Source organism: Tripterygium wilfordii, chromosome 9, assembly GCF_013401445.1.
Source record: "Tripterygium wilfordii isolate XIE 37 chromosome 9, ASM1340144v1, whole genome shotgun sequence".
Lineage (NCBI taxonomy): Eukaryota > Viridiplantae > Streptophyta > Magnoliopsida > Celastrales > Celastraceae > Tripterygium > Tripterygium wilfordii.
Genome location: NC_052240.1, coordinates 1143006 through 1157500, shown reverse-complemented (window position 1 = coordinate 1157500; position 14495 = coordinate 1143006). Strand labels below are relative to the sequence as shown.

The 14495-nt window shown below is 36.3% G+C and overlaps 3 protein-coding genes across 3 annotated transcripts; all 3 read right to left on the bottom strand.

Moving 5' to 3' along the window:
- Positions 1 to 763: 763 nt before the first annotated feature.
- On the bottom strand, positions 764 to 4017 carry LOC120004845 (chromatin remodeling protein EBS-like). The gene is made up of 5 exons (XM_038854169.1): positions 3706 to 4017; positions 3290 to 3632; positions 3112 to 3180; positions 2504 to 2636; positions 764 to 1016 (listed from the first exon to the last, which is right to left on the bottom strand). Exons 1-5 carry the CDS (start codon positions 3815 to 3817, stop codon positions 990 to 992), a joined length of 684 nt encoding a protein of 227 aa, XP_038710097.1. The 5' UTR covers positions 3818 to 4017; the 3' UTR covers positions 764 to 989.
- Positions 4018 to 4904: 887 nt separating this feature from the next.
- LOC120006403 (50S ribosomal protein L4-like) lies at positions 4905 to 8894 on the bottom strand. The gene is made up of 9 exons (XM_038856432.1): positions 8688 to 8894; positions 8298 to 8384; positions 8102 to 8142; positions 7726 to 7852; positions 7181 to 7329; positions 6134 to 6241; positions 5885 to 6004; positions 5305 to 5478; positions 4905 to 5204 (listed from the first exon to the last, which is right to left on the bottom strand). Exons 2-9 carry the CDS (start codon positions 8371 to 8373, stop codon positions 5079 to 5081), a joined length of 921 nt encoding a protein of 306 aa, XP_038712360.1. The 5' UTR covers positions 8374 to 8384; positions 8688 to 8894; the 3' UTR covers positions 4905 to 5078.
- A 1211-nt stretch (positions 8895 to 10105) lies between these two features.
- LOC120006484 lies at positions 10106 to 11373 on the bottom strand. The gene has a single exon (XM_038856538.1). The coding sequence runs from the start codon at positions 11276 to 11278 to the stop codon at positions 10235 to 10237; it is 1044 nt and encodes a 347-aa protein (XP_038712466.1). The 5' UTR covers positions 11279 to 11373; the 3' UTR covers positions 10106 to 10234.
- Positions 11374 to 14495: the final 3122 nt, after the last annotated feature.

Here is a 14495-nt window from a genome sequence, read left to right as displayed (position 1 = left end):
AAGTCAATTTGGCTGATCACCAACATTTCCCAAAATGAATAAGTCAAAAAATTGTAGCCCATAAAAATGAATCAGAAAGAAACATTTACCCCAACTACATAAAGCCCAAACTGTCCAATAAATTTTAATTTAGTAGGCTTCACATTCTTAGTAAATATAATGATGCTGATTTTCTACCCTACCCTACATGCGGCCCACATTAATCAAGTCAATATGTGGGTGCTTCTCGTTTTGGACTTGAAAAGGGGCCCAATCAAACACACGGGTATGCATAAATCAAAAGGCCCAGTAACTTGGAGGCAGAGCGGACTGCTTAAATGAAAGCCATCTGTCCAAGCAAACTCTATGGAACTCCGAACTCATGCTTACATCTCTCAGTTCTATAGTCTCTTCTCCTTCACCAATGTTGCACAGACAAATAGCACAATCCGGCTCTTCCTCGGAGTGAGTAGAAGTGATGGTTAGCTCTTCTGGCACAACAGAAGACCAAAAGAAGGTGGTAGGATATAGTATGATTGATGTAACATTATAGCTGTATTCTCAACGACTCGTCGAACAACACAAGCTCAAGGAGAGAATGTGAGGGAGGCGAGATAATTTCCTGAAATAAATCCATGAGGTGAGGATATGACTGCCAATAGAGATACCCGAGCGGACAAAGTAAAAGATGGAAGGCACTAGAGTGGATTCAAATATTTAGTATTATCCCAAAACACAAGAATCCTTTCATTTGCTTACTGAAATGCAGGTTCAATGGCATTGATATAAAAAGGATTCCTTTTTTCCTTTCCTTGGACATAGATTATAACAGAAAATCTAGGCACATCATCAACAAGTGAAACAAACCCATAAAAATTAGTAGCCGCAAGTTTGAACGAAGCACACCATTGTTTCGCTGCACTATACAAGTTATGCAACAAAGATCCTACCAGCTAATTTTGCAAGCAGATCCATTGTCTCCTAGTACACTCTTTACACCAGATGCACTTTTATCTCTTCCGGCGTTTGGCTTCCACCTGCACAGCAGAGATTTTATTGGCAAATCATAACTTCTTTACATTGAGAGAGATAGAGAGGAACAAAAATCATGTCAAGTCAGATAACATCCTCGACAAGGAAAAGCACGGTGCAAATGCAAGAGAACAACTAGTTCTTGTCATCAGAACAAATACCCAAAATACGGTTTGGCCAAAATCAAGAACAGCATACACAAAGCTCAAAGACAGCTAAATTCATGTAAGACATTCTGCCATACTACCAAACGATAAACTTGAATATCGAAACAAATTTTATAAGTACTAGAACCCCAGAAAACCGAGTATATAAAAGTTTATTATTAGTTATATAAGCAAAGATAACTTAAATATTGCCACCATTGAATTCAAAAAGTGATCAGATAACTTTTTCATCCTTCAAAGAGCAATTCTTTTGTGATTACCAAAAAAGAAAAGGCAAGAAAATTGGAATATGCCACCTTAACAAGTTAGGGATAAGGGCTTTAATGATGATGAAGAAGAAAAAATTGAAAGGTGTTGAATTAATTATGAGCTTCACAGTAACTAAAAATATTTGAAGGAAAAAACCAGGAATACAATGCACCCAGCTATGCATAAAAGTTGAGCCACTTTTCAAGTACAAGGCAAGGTTTTGGACTATTGGAAGTACAACATTAATCATGCATCACAAACGGTGTGAAGCTTGTATTTCAACGATGACTGGAAAATAAACAAGTGAGGAAGAAAAGAAAGCAAACTCAATCATGTATTTACTGGTGAAAATGAGAGCCAATTAACCAATTAAGTATGCCCAGACATATGATAAACGTAGTTTTCCAAGATTCAAGAGCTTAAAAGTAGTTTGGATATTCAAGTTTATATTTTTCTCAGTAGAATCGACCTTCATCTCATGTAAGTTCCACTTCACTTCTTTGGGGACATACACAGTACATCAGGATAAATTAAACTCAACCAACACCAAAAAACTAAATAATCCTAAACACAACTAAGTAATTCCACAAAGTTATACAGACATTTCATCTAAACACTTTCAGAAAGAATGCCACTCACTCTAGCACTGTAACACAACAATTAGAGATAATGGGAGAATCAACATCAAGGTCCTCAAGAGATATTTTATATGACTCTATTGCATATTAAGAAGCCTTTCTTATGTCCCATGCATAACATTGATAAATCAGCATTAAAAGTCCACATTTTTGGAGAGCACCCCTTAAATTCTTTACTCTGTTTTAAATAATAGATAGAGCCACATATCAAGGTCTTCTTTATTCTCCTTAAACATAATAATCACTAATACAACCCCACTTTTGATTCAGAAATATCCCCAAAGTTTGTATCATTATATTCATTAAACACCAAGATGGTACCCAAAGATCAGAAAATGGAAGAAGCAGATAATCAATCATGCTAAAAGAAAGTGCAAAAGGGGATATATAAATACATGCATCTGCAGTGAAGTCAATCTGGCCAAAAAGTAGTCTAACCTTGCTTTCAGCTGGTGGCGATTCATGAAATCCATTCTGAGACTTTTTCATTTCTTTCTTACAATCCTCACAGGTAAAAAAATCCAAGTTTTTTGCTGCTTCAATACTCATGCCCACACAAGCAGGATGGTACCTACAAGGATAAAGCAATTAAAATTATGGTTGAAAATTTTGCCTTAGCTACTATAAACCACATTAAGAACTAATATAAAATTTCAGTTATGATCCCCAAAGCGAATGCAGGTAATTTAAATCAGTACTCTAACAACGTCCTTCCAGATAATACATCTACTTTCTTTTTTTTCCAAACAGGGAAAAAAAATTTAAAAACAATTTCATGAAACTCATCCATCTCACCCTTCTGACCTCCACATTTCCAAACTACAAATTTCTGTGTGCAAACTATAGCAGGTTTTATTCCCAATGTTCAAGTTATTATTCCACACCAATTATGATGTTAATCCATCAACCATTCCAAAAGTTAAAAAAAATCTTCACTTTGGGAAGGATCAAGAAACTAAAGAACCAAAATCATACATGACATCAACCAACTCCACAAGTAACGAATTCCATATCTGCAATAACAACAACAAATAAGAAGAAATTACCAGTCCTTGCATCCCTCGCATTGCACCATAAGGTCATCCGGGTTATACGGCATCTCACACTTGCAATACCTAAAGGAAAGCAATCACAAAACCCCATAAACAATGCAAGCCAATACTACCATTATCCATACATAATCACCTATTCCAGTAAAGTAAAAGAAAAAAAAAAGGCACTCACACAGCAACCCGGTCAGGCGTGAATGCTCCAGTGGAAGCCTTATATTCAAACCTACAGTAGTAATCCTCAGCCCCAACATTCTCCAGCTTAGTGTAGTTCTTGAATGAGTGGACAGTGCACTTGCCTTCAATGGTGTGTGCACTCTGCACGTCATAGTGATCCGATAAAAAGAGCTCCTTTGCGCCATGAAACTGCCTCCTGCCACCAAGCGATTCCTCAGGCCTGTAGTACCACCGAACCCTAACCTTCACGTTATTCCTGTGGTCAGTTTCGATCTTCTCGACCCTCGCCACGTATGGTGGCTTCCCGATGTCCGATGGTCTCATCAGCACACATTCCCCAGCTACAAAATTAACAAACGACACCGTATCAAACACACGCGAAACCCACAACTCAAAGTAAATCCAACGCATTACCTTTCACGATCTTGTTCGTCCCACGAATCGTGTAGGAGTTGATGTCTTTCTTCGCTGCCTTGGGATTCGGATTGGGATTGGAAGTGGACAGTCCGGGTCGGGTTTTCGCCATGGAAGCCTGTCTGAATTCGTTCGAGTGGTTGAAATGTCAAAAGTCTGGATCTTTTCTAAAAGCGAGATGAGAAAGCCTGAAACTTTAGCGGCCGGTGGTCACGGCGGTGAAAGTGGTGGTGGTTTTCATGGACGAGAGGGATGGAGGAGACAAGAGACCGTGACGCTTGTTGACCTGTGTTACAGTAGCTAAATGAAAATCAAAATGGTGTATTATCACTTATCAGGCGAGTGTGCTGTCGCCACGTGGACTTTCTCGGCAGCACATTTCTTGGCGGTACCACTAACCGGCGCCGGAGGACAGGGGTACTTCTATCATTTGATAATTTAATATCCATAAACAGCAACTTCCTATTACCATTAAGTTTTTCATTAATTGTTCTTCAGCTATGGATTTGCTTGAGATTTTTGAAATCTCTCATTAAGATACAAAATTAAGAGTTATTTATTGGTATGTTTTTCTGAAAATATGTATGTATATATAAGAGTAGACCAAAACAAACAATTAGATGATGTTGGAGATAATTTTCTAAAATTATATTAGGGTAATGATAATGTGTGCTCTTAGGACACTAGATAATAATGAAAAATATGTATTGAATATATATTTTAAATTTAAAAAATTAGGTGGATGAATCTTCATTAATACCCATAATTATATTACCAATATAGAATAATAGAAATATTGGTGAGTATGGATGGAAATCATATAGAATTGTATGAAACAATCAACAACGTGATGAATTTCCCGTACGAGTTTCAAACTAAGATGACAGCCTGAGTTTAAAGTTTGCTCAGCCGTCCGGTGTGCGTGTTGATTTGAGAAATTCTCGGTTAAAAAAAAAGTGAGGAATTCCAACTAAAATTTTGTTGTAGATTTGTGTAACCTACAAACCCTAAATAGGTCGAGAAGAACACGAAGATGATGACGATGATAGTCATCTGAAACTGTATTATTGAAATTCAACAGTAGAGAGCATGGATGGTTAGTGTCTTTCTATTACTTGAGGAAATGCATGAAGGAAGATTCAAAGCAGCTAATCCTTCCACAGCACCATAAAGACGAGCATAAGCGAGGGATTTTCATGTCTAAGAAATGCAAATCTATATTTGAAATTGAAGAAAACTTCTTACAAAATTCTGCTGATACAAGAAATGGGCATCCACCCACAATGTACACCAATTATATTTTTCACTATTTCTGCTTCTGGGAAAGGGGAAAGAAACCCATACTCTGAATTAAAAGGGATATAGGCATATAGCTAAGCACATAAAGTCACCAAAGTTCTACGGTTAATTGGAGTGTGCATCCGCTCAACAATCCTATCCACTGCAGAGCGGGATATCACCAATGTGTCATGCAACAAGATGCTATATACGTTTAAACCCTGCAAAAGGATGCGATAGAACAACAATGAAGATCCTTCAAATGACTGTTCATTCTAACTCATGATACATTAAGGAATATGGATCGGAAAACAGACTTACAATTGAGGGTAGTACGTTGACATAGTGTAGATTTTGTGTAGCTAACTTCAGCTTTTCATTTATTGGGCCACCATCCACAAGCAGCAGTTTTTTGGTGTTCTCCATTTCGTTGACATAGTTAACAATGTTCTTGGTTTTATGAGTCAGAACCTCCAAGTCTTCAAAAACCAGAAGCTGTGAGTTTGTGCAGCCTCCCAAGTTAGATCAAATAAATCACATGGAAATAGATAAATAAACACCACGGAAGCAGAGAAGCGCAGAAAATGATATAACAAGCGTTTACAACAAAAAACAAAAGAATGCCACAGCCAGGGAGTCGGTAGAAGGCAGCAATGCTAGAGACAATAAGAGTGACACTGTTGAACTCTTACAAAATTCGAAACAGAGAATGCAAAATGTATGAATTTTATGGACGTGACAAGCCAGAGACATAACTTGCACCACACAATAGTTTTTAAATAATAAAATCCTTAATCTAGTAGTAATTGTAATGAAGACCAGCTGAACCACAATCTGGGATTCATTTTGGGATTTTCAAAATAAAGAAAGCCAGAAACTGAGAGGGATAAGAGATACTTGCCTTCCCTTCTGCTACACGAGCAGTAAGAGCAATCTTCAGCCCTAGACGCCGAACTTTCTTATTCAGCTTGATCGCATGACTTCGTGGCTTAGGGCCGTGCATTGTAGCACCACCCCTAAACTGTTAGCAGTCCATCAAAATAAGTCATAGTACTAAAAAGTCATCTCATTCTAATATTCTATTTTTCGGATTTCCACTTTATCTTTAACTAGCAACACAACATGATAATCAGCAAAATGAAGCAGGAACCTGAGGTCCACGCAATGTCCCATGCCTCGCTCTTCCAGTACCCTTTTGCTGATATGGCTTCTTCCCAGTCCCACTAACCTCACTAATAGTTTTTGTTGAATGTGTTCCCTGCAGAACAGTCAATCAGTAGAACTCCTACATGCATCCACTAGCACAAAAGTCACAACACTTCAGTTTGCAGCAGTGGCGGAGATAGGCGGGTGGAGTGGGGTCAAGTGACCCCACTCAATTTTTTAAAAAAAAAAAATTTAATATATGTAATATTTTATTTATTATTTGTCAAATTGTAATATGTTTGTTTTTATGACTATGATTATTTGAGTTATTTTAACTAATATCATTTTGTCCTCTTAATAGGTTATTTTGGTATATAATTGTTTATCATTATAGAAAGTGCGACCCGAATGACAATCCGTCCCAACTCCGCCACTGGTTTGCAGGTTGGTTTTACAAGACAACAGCATACATATGCTACACAAATTAAATAGACCAAGGAGGAGCTCATAATGAGGAGAACAATACGACATTTAAGAAAACAAAACTTTTTTTTAGCGGCAAAAGAAAGAAATCAGTTAGCTTCCTCACTTCAGCAAAAGAAACGAAACAATTGGAAACAATGAAACACAAACTATGAAAAATACTCTTCAAAGTGGACAAAGGAAAAACAGCCCAACACATGAAAGGCGTGACCTTAAAAAGAAAATCGAGAAAGATCAGAGAAACAACTGAACCCAACCACGTAACCTGATCCCCAATAAACTAGGCCAGCCAGAAATTTTCTCATTGTCCCATTTTTTCTAGAGCAATAGCAGGAGATTAAATACAGAAGACAAGCATACGATTAAAATCTGACAATTAAAATCAAAGACAATGTTTATCCAATATTCATTCCCTCCTTTCTTACGGTAATAAGTAATAACATAAATTTGCCTCCATAATATTAGTTATTAATTTATCTTTACAAAATATTATTATTGTCAGGGTCATCAAAGTATCAAACGACATTCCTTCATACATCTAATCACAAATACAGTTGTTCCACATCACCTGTTGCCGCTTTGCAAGTTGCCATAGTACAACACGATGAATGATATCCTTCCTAATTGGTACATCAAAAACATCACCAGCCAAAATCATTAATCCCTTGTCCTCGTTAATAAAATTTGTAACACGAGTTACCAGATCTTCATAAAGTCCTACACCATAAAATTTACAGACACATCAACAAAACTTTGACAATTTAAGTACAATGTAGCTACATCAAAAAATTCATCATTACATATAAGGATAGTTCTAAGTCAATGAATGCAAAAAATATGCCCTCCCAAGTCCCAACTAAAGAGAAATTTTAAAGATGAGTGATCAAGTGCTCCACTCCAATGAAAGCTCTACTGCCCCTCCACAACCAAAATCTCTCCTATCACCAATCGGGTGAGGTTTTTATCTACCTTCATTAGTTTACAATTTTGTGGGCAATGCCCACAATGCTTTTTAGGTTTACATAAACAGTTTATGAGTGCAGTTTTCTGGTGTGCAGTCATATACGAAAACAAACATATGCAGCATATCAATGCTTCAACAGTTCTTCTCACCTATTTTACGGTCGGGCATTAGTATAGACCTCGTTGATGAATCACCGGGAAATGAAGAACCATCACCAGTTCCAGGGGTTAGGATGGTAGTAGAAAGCCTTCGACAAGATAGGCTAAGTGGCACATCCTACACCAAAATACATTACTTAATGAGGTGAAGAAAAGGGAAAATCAAAGCCATCCGCATTGTTAGTTAGCATATAAACATGCTCCAGTTATCAGTCAAAAACTAAAAAGAAAATGAAACAAAAAGCATGCTATAGAAGATAAGTACTCTAGTACTATCATTTAGTTCAGTAGGCCTTAGTAGTGAGACTTTAAATATGCAAGTAGATAACAACATCATAATTTTTGTGCAGCAAATTTGAGAATGTAACTTGACAACGGTTGAGGAGTCCACAGGAAACAACCAGTTTCCTGAAACATGACCATGAAAATCTGTTAGGCAGGAGAGAAAACAAATGGAAACACTGTAAATTCACTTCTACAATATAAATTGTACAATCTCGATATCCAACTAGCACTAACAATGCAGAATTTAGATATTCACAATGCAGAAATAGATGTCTTACCATGAGAAGCTCGAGATGACTGACTATGAAATGAACCAAATGAGCGTAAAATTCTTCTGGAGACGGACAGAGCCATTACTCAAAAAACTGCAACAATGCCATGCAGTGGCAGCAAGCGAAATTCAAGTCAAGAACAAAACACAATTTCGATGTGGGATCCCGTTGCATATACAATTACGAACTTGAAAAGCTATCATTTTTAGGTTTTTTAATATTCTTATAACGAGAGAAAAAGATCAAACGAGCGATCATCTTTTTCGGTTTTCAGCCCAAACCACATCAATGGAGCCACACATGACGAACTAAAAATTTTCACCAAAAAAAACTAAATCCTCTGAAACGAAAATTGATGAAATATAAATGTAAAAGGAATAGAGATGGAAGAGATACTTGCTGCAGTTCAGTTCCCTGCGACAGGAGGCCCGGGAAACAGCTTGCGACGACGGTGGAGGTGAGAAAGTGGATAGCGTGTGGTGTAGAGTAGGAGTAGCGAGGGAGTAAGGGAGGGTTCATGGTTTTAGAAGCGTAGCCATTTTTTCCCGTTCTGTGTTTGCTTGCTGTACGCAGAATCCGGTGCGACGTGAAAATAACCCGAGACTCGTGAAAGAATATGATGGACTTTTCTGAGCCTGAGACGTACCTGTCCATTAAGATAAAAGGCCCAATATTACTTTCTAAAGCCCAACCTATTTTAGGTCTTTCGGCTGCCCAATGACCCGATCTTTAATGGCTTCTGTTTGGGCCAAAATAACACTTTCCAAAGTCCAAATTTTGAGTATGAACATTGGCCCAAGTATTTGATTGTTTACGGCATTTCGCCTTTTTTTTTGTAAGCCCGCTTTTCGCCTTTGAAAATAGAAAATTCAGCTCATCATCAAAGGGTCTTTGCACCAGAAAATGTTTTTTGATAAAAAATAAGAGACCTAACACAAAAAAACGTGGGGTGTTCACGGTCAATTTTTTTCGATTTTTGACATAAAAATAACTAACTAATTGGTTGGTTATTGACGATTCGATCGGTTTTTTCAGGATTTCATCGATCCTCACTAATATATCTTTGATAATAACCGACTAATCGATCAATCAATGTGGTCAATAAGTTCAGTCCAAATGATTAATTTGGACAACCCTATAAAAAAGTAAGCTAGTTTTAGGGCTAGTTTGGTAGAGCATTTGCAAAGTAGCAGATATTCTAGCAGAAATGGTGGTAGCAGAAATGTTGGACAATTTTAGTAGCAGATATGCTGCTTGAATGCTGGGTAGGTGTTTGGTTGAACTTTTACTATTAACATTTGTGTTGTGTAGCATATTGGATAAATTACGTGCAGGGGTATTAGACATTTTAATTGTATACTTGTATACAAACATACAAATTTTATAAAATCAACAAATGTATTTAAATTAATTGAAGAAAATAATAAATTATAAAATAATTAATAAATTACCAAGTTAATTAAATTTAATTAATACATTATTTGGAAAGGGTATACATTATTTGGTAAGTTATTTAAATTTTATTAGATCATCTAGGGGTATATTTGGTAAATCAACAATATACTGGGGGCAAGATTGGAAAAAGCTGGGTAAAAATTATAAAATTGTTCTTTGATGGAGCATTTCACAAAGTAGTATAAATGCTGTAAAAAATTGTCTCGGAATATGTGTCGTAAATTGTTATTTGGTTGACATGGAGCTTGTTAGTATAAATGCTCCAAAAAAGGCTGATCCAAACGGGCCCTTAGTATACCTTTCTGATTTTATTTATTTATTAAATCGACCTTTATGGTTATGATAAAAGACGCTTTGTTTATACAGATAATCAAAAATATAAACAAATTATTATAATAAAACACTTCATTAACAATCCTTCAAAACTCAATAGTGAAGAAAGTCAAAATAATAAGAGTTAATTGATTATAGACATTTAACTAATAATCTTAATAAACCTTTTTAGTGAAAAGGCTACGCAAATTGAAGAGATTGGCACTGCTTCCAACATTGTTGGTGTCCCCGCCGCCACCACCACCACCATAATCATGATCAATCTTGCCTCCTCCGCTTCTTCCGATGGCTTCAGAGCGGTTGTCGTCGCTTCGACAACTCAAATTGGTTTGATATCCAATACACATGGGCACATTCAAGTTCAAAACTTTAGTTCCGCCACTGGTGGTCGTTCCCTTGCCACGCCGAGTTTCGTGCAATTTTTCACCGATTCGAAAGACAGGGTCGGAGCTTTTCACGGTACCACGGGGCACATGCCAAATCGGGCTGCTCCGGCCTAGATGGACCCCGGCCTGGCTCGGACTATTAGGCCATTTCCTGGACTTGGACTCACCCGATGAGTTGCTCCGCGAGCACGGAGCACTACTCACCTTCCCGGTTGCGGATGCACCGGATACCCATCTGGGTCGGGTCTCATTCCCAGCGGATCTGCTTCTAGAAAAAGGCCAGATGTTGATGTTCAACTCCGCCCCACCCGATCCACTATGACTCTTCTTCTCCTTCTTCTTCTTCTTTTCTTTCTCTTTCTCTTTATCCTTCTCTTCTTCCTTCTTAATTGCATTACCGCTCTTCTCTCCTTTCTTGAAAATGTCCTTCCATCGCTTCGACATGCTCAACACGCTAGTCGACTCACTCGTAATATGAGGCCCCGGTTCCTGTTCTGGAACCGGATTAACTACTTCCGGGTCAGGTGGGTCAAGATTTTGTTTTTCTTGATGGATTATCTCAGGATTTTGCTCGGATTCTGGTTCCGGGTGAGGCGTTTCAGGGCGGCTGTCGAGTAGGTGAAGAGGGAGGAGGACACCGTCAACGAATAGTTCATCAGCGGAGAGGAGATTGGGCTGAGGGAAAGACGGGTTTCGGACCATCCAGAACTCGAATTCGGGCGAGTCGGAATCTGTGCTGGACCTCCCTCTGCCAATGCTGCAAGGAGAGAGGACGCGTGGGTGTTGGTGGTTGAGAGTGCTTGGACTGTCCATTGCAGAGAGAAGCAGAGAGGGAGAGAGACAGAGAAGGTGTGAGAACTGAGAAAAGAAGGTTCTATGGCGGGTGAGGAGAGAGTTTCAGGGGAAGCGTTGATCCTATCAATACAATAAAGAATTGGAGAAGAGGTTGGTTAGGTGTGTTATTAATATATTACCACAAAAACACTCGAGCAACTAATTAGAGTAATAAAAATTTTGTATATCACCTTGGATCAGGGTTCGAATCTCTTTTTTCATTTAAAGATATATATATATATATATATATATATTATCACAAAAAACATGGATAGAGATTAGAGAGTGGATTTTGATGTTATTGGTTTACATACACAGACTTGATTTTCCCATTTTGGTGTATCTATAGACTTAATTATGGTCCAAAAATGCAGATATATTACTTTCATGAGTGACTCATAATTTGAGTTCAAATAGATAATGGCTAATCTAAATGTAAATCAATCCAAATAATATGAAGCGGAGTGTTAAATGATATGCTATATGATTTTAACTATTAAAATAACACCTCGAGCTCAAAAATCATAACTCCAAAAGGAGTGTCCTTGAACACCTTTGTCAAGCAATATATAAGTCTAGGATAATTAGGCAGCAGTGTTACATAGTCCAACTTTTGATAGTATAAGAGAGTCCAAGTAAGTTTCTTAAAAGAAATTTAAAAACATTTTAATTCTTAAAATACATGTTATATTTTTTAAAAAAAAATTACGCATTCGGATTCAACGTATAAAACTCTTTATAACAAGATCCATTATCGATGAGTTTTATTGAGTGGATCTTAATTTCATTGTTTTTTCAATGGAATTTCAAAAATAATGGATTCAAAACTAAAACAATAAATTATATAATGTGTTTTAAAAAATAATGAAATCTATATTAAGACAATAAATTCTTGGATAAAAGAGGGGAATAAACTTGTTGGGTTCCCTTAGATTATCAAATTGTTGGGTTATATGTCATTTTCGTTAATCAGGAGTTTGCAATTGCTATTTTAATAATGTCCTATGTTTCTTCATATAATTATCTTATGGAGATATGATTGATTTAAAAAAAAAATAATTTGAAATACCACAAAGAATTACATTTGTCGTTGAAATAAAACCTTGGGCACACATATGCCTAACACAATCGATTGTCAATTAAACCAATTCTATATCAATCATCATTAACACATTATCATATGATCCCGTTCCTCTAATTAGCGCATGCGGTCCTCTTCTGTGGCGTAAAGGCATATGAAAGAGTATGCAGTACTTCTATAGAGTTATACATCCTGTGTTGTCAAAATAAATTAATGCCCAAGAAAGTACCAACATTGTAACGATTTTTTTGTGACTATACAAAACCATCATTCTATAGTTGTTTAACTGTTAGAAAGAAAGAAAGAAAGGAACGAACAATTCTCATCAGAGTCTCCCACCAGAGTTCAATCCTCCCTGAAGTTACGTATAAACTCACACATAAATTTGGTATGAATATGTCTGACATATGTAATTTATGGGTTAGTACACAAGCTTGATGGATTCACCCAATGTACACTCCAAGAATAGTGGTCATGGATCCTACCGTATAAAAAAAAACGTAAATACTTCAACATTCATAAAAATTAACCCTAGCTACAACCACCTTTTTTTTTTTTTTTTTTTCTCCTGGTATCTATATTATATGCATCACAAAACCAAATCATATGGGTATACAAGTTGGTTGACTAAAGATGGTGTGGATGGGAGTGATGTCATTTCAATGGTTTAGCATGTGGTGCTCACATTCGTGTATATATATATATATATATAGAGAGAGAGAGAGAGAGAGAGTAATCTTCTTCATCATGTTATATGCAATTTGCGCATCGATATCGACACTTTCCTTCATCCCCTCCACCATGTCTAAAAATGTTACACAAAATCTTCTTGCATTAGATCCTATTTTTATTTGCTACGTACGTACGTGAAGTGTTTTTTTTGTCGTAGTGCAAGTGTAACACAACTTTCATCAATTCTTATCTTGTACTATGCTTTATGTATATAAATTGATGGGATAACACACACGATTGGGACTAAACAATATAATACCCAACAACACTTTTATCAATCATGGATACTATGCAAACAATACTACTTCAATGGAATCTAGTTTGTTGAAGTAGAAGACAATATGAACTAATGATTTTTAGTAGAAAACTATGTATGTGTTCCACAAAAGAGAAACACAAAAAGATTATTATTGATTAGTGAAAGTGAATTGTGGATGTTTTTATATATTGTGGTGTGATTCCATGAAGTATACAGGGAAAAAAAAGGTAGTGTTAATAGTATGGGATTTAGGGTTCTACAATTTCTTAAAATTTACAATTCACATTGAAAAAAAATCAAACACGCTTTGAAAATGAAAAAACAAAAACATTCACGTCATAACATTCTAAATTATTGGATTAAAATGATAAATTCTCTACAATTCGTTTATTGGATTAAAATTGTAAATCTTCATATTCTAAATGAATTATGCATGAAACTCTCAAATTCAATTATACGAAGCTTGTACAACACGATAAAAGGGGAACACACAATAACAGGTCTCATTCTTTTGACTCCAAAACATGCAACTGCCGAATAATCACATTTTTTTTTCTCATGACAAAAAGCCCGGGAGCTTTACGCATCCCTAATAAATTCAATCATAATCAGCCATAACATGTAATTAGACAACGTAATAACGAAAATCGACATAGTTAAACAATGTAATAACGAAAGTCAATGTAATAAGACAACATAATAACGAAATTTAATGTAATTAAATAACGTAAAACTGTTATGATCGGTTATGGACGAAAATATTGGGGATATAAGTTATTTTTGGCAAAAAAGCCACGGAACAAAAGGATCGACGGTGGAAAATAAATTATGTAAACGTTATAAAAAAAAAAGTAATTATCTTCCCTTATTTTTAAAATAAAAAAGCTTCACAATGACTAATGAGATCGAAACGATTGATGTGAACCACATGATGGGGCAAAAAAGTCAAAGAATAAAAAATCACATCTGGAGATTGCAATTTATGGAAATATCGAAAACTATATTTACAAAGTGACAATATTTGAGTGGGACCCAATTCAAGGGATAATTGTATAAAGTAGTTGGCTTTTGCAAGCTAGATATTGGTGGCCATTGAAGATAGAAGAGAATGGTTGCAAGAATTT

Bases quoted from the DNA above. Each gene is read 5' to 3' on its own strand.
- LOC120004845 (XM_038854169.1), bottom strand. From the start codon at position 3,817: ATGGCGAAAACCCGACCCGGACTGTCCACTTCCAATCCCAATCCGAAT. The intron at 3,633-3,705 runs GTAATGCGTTGG...TTAATTTTGTAG, and splicing joins GACGAACAAGATCGTGAAAG to CTGGGGAATGTGTGCTGATG. The intron at 3,181-3,289 runs GTGAGTGCCTTT...GCTTTCCTTTAG, and splicing joins ACGCCTGACCGGGTTGCTGT to GTATTGCAAGTGTGAGATGC.
- LOC120006403 (XM_038856432.1), bottom strand. From the start codon at position 8,373: ATGGCTCTGTCCGTCTCCAGAAGAATTTTACGCTCATTTGGTTCATTT. The intron at 5,479-5,884 runs GCAAGTATCTCT...ACAAACTCACAG, and splicing joins CTCGTGTAGCAGAAGGGAAG to CTTCTGGTTTTTGAAGACTT. The intron at 5,205-5,304 runs GTAAGTCTGTTT...ATCCTTTTGCAG, and splicing joins TCAACGTACTACCCTCAATT to GGTTTAAACGTATATAGCAT.
- LOC120006484 (XM_038856538.1), bottom strand. From the start codon at position 11,278: ATGGACAGTCCAAGCACTCTCAACCACCAACACCCACGCGTCCTCTCT.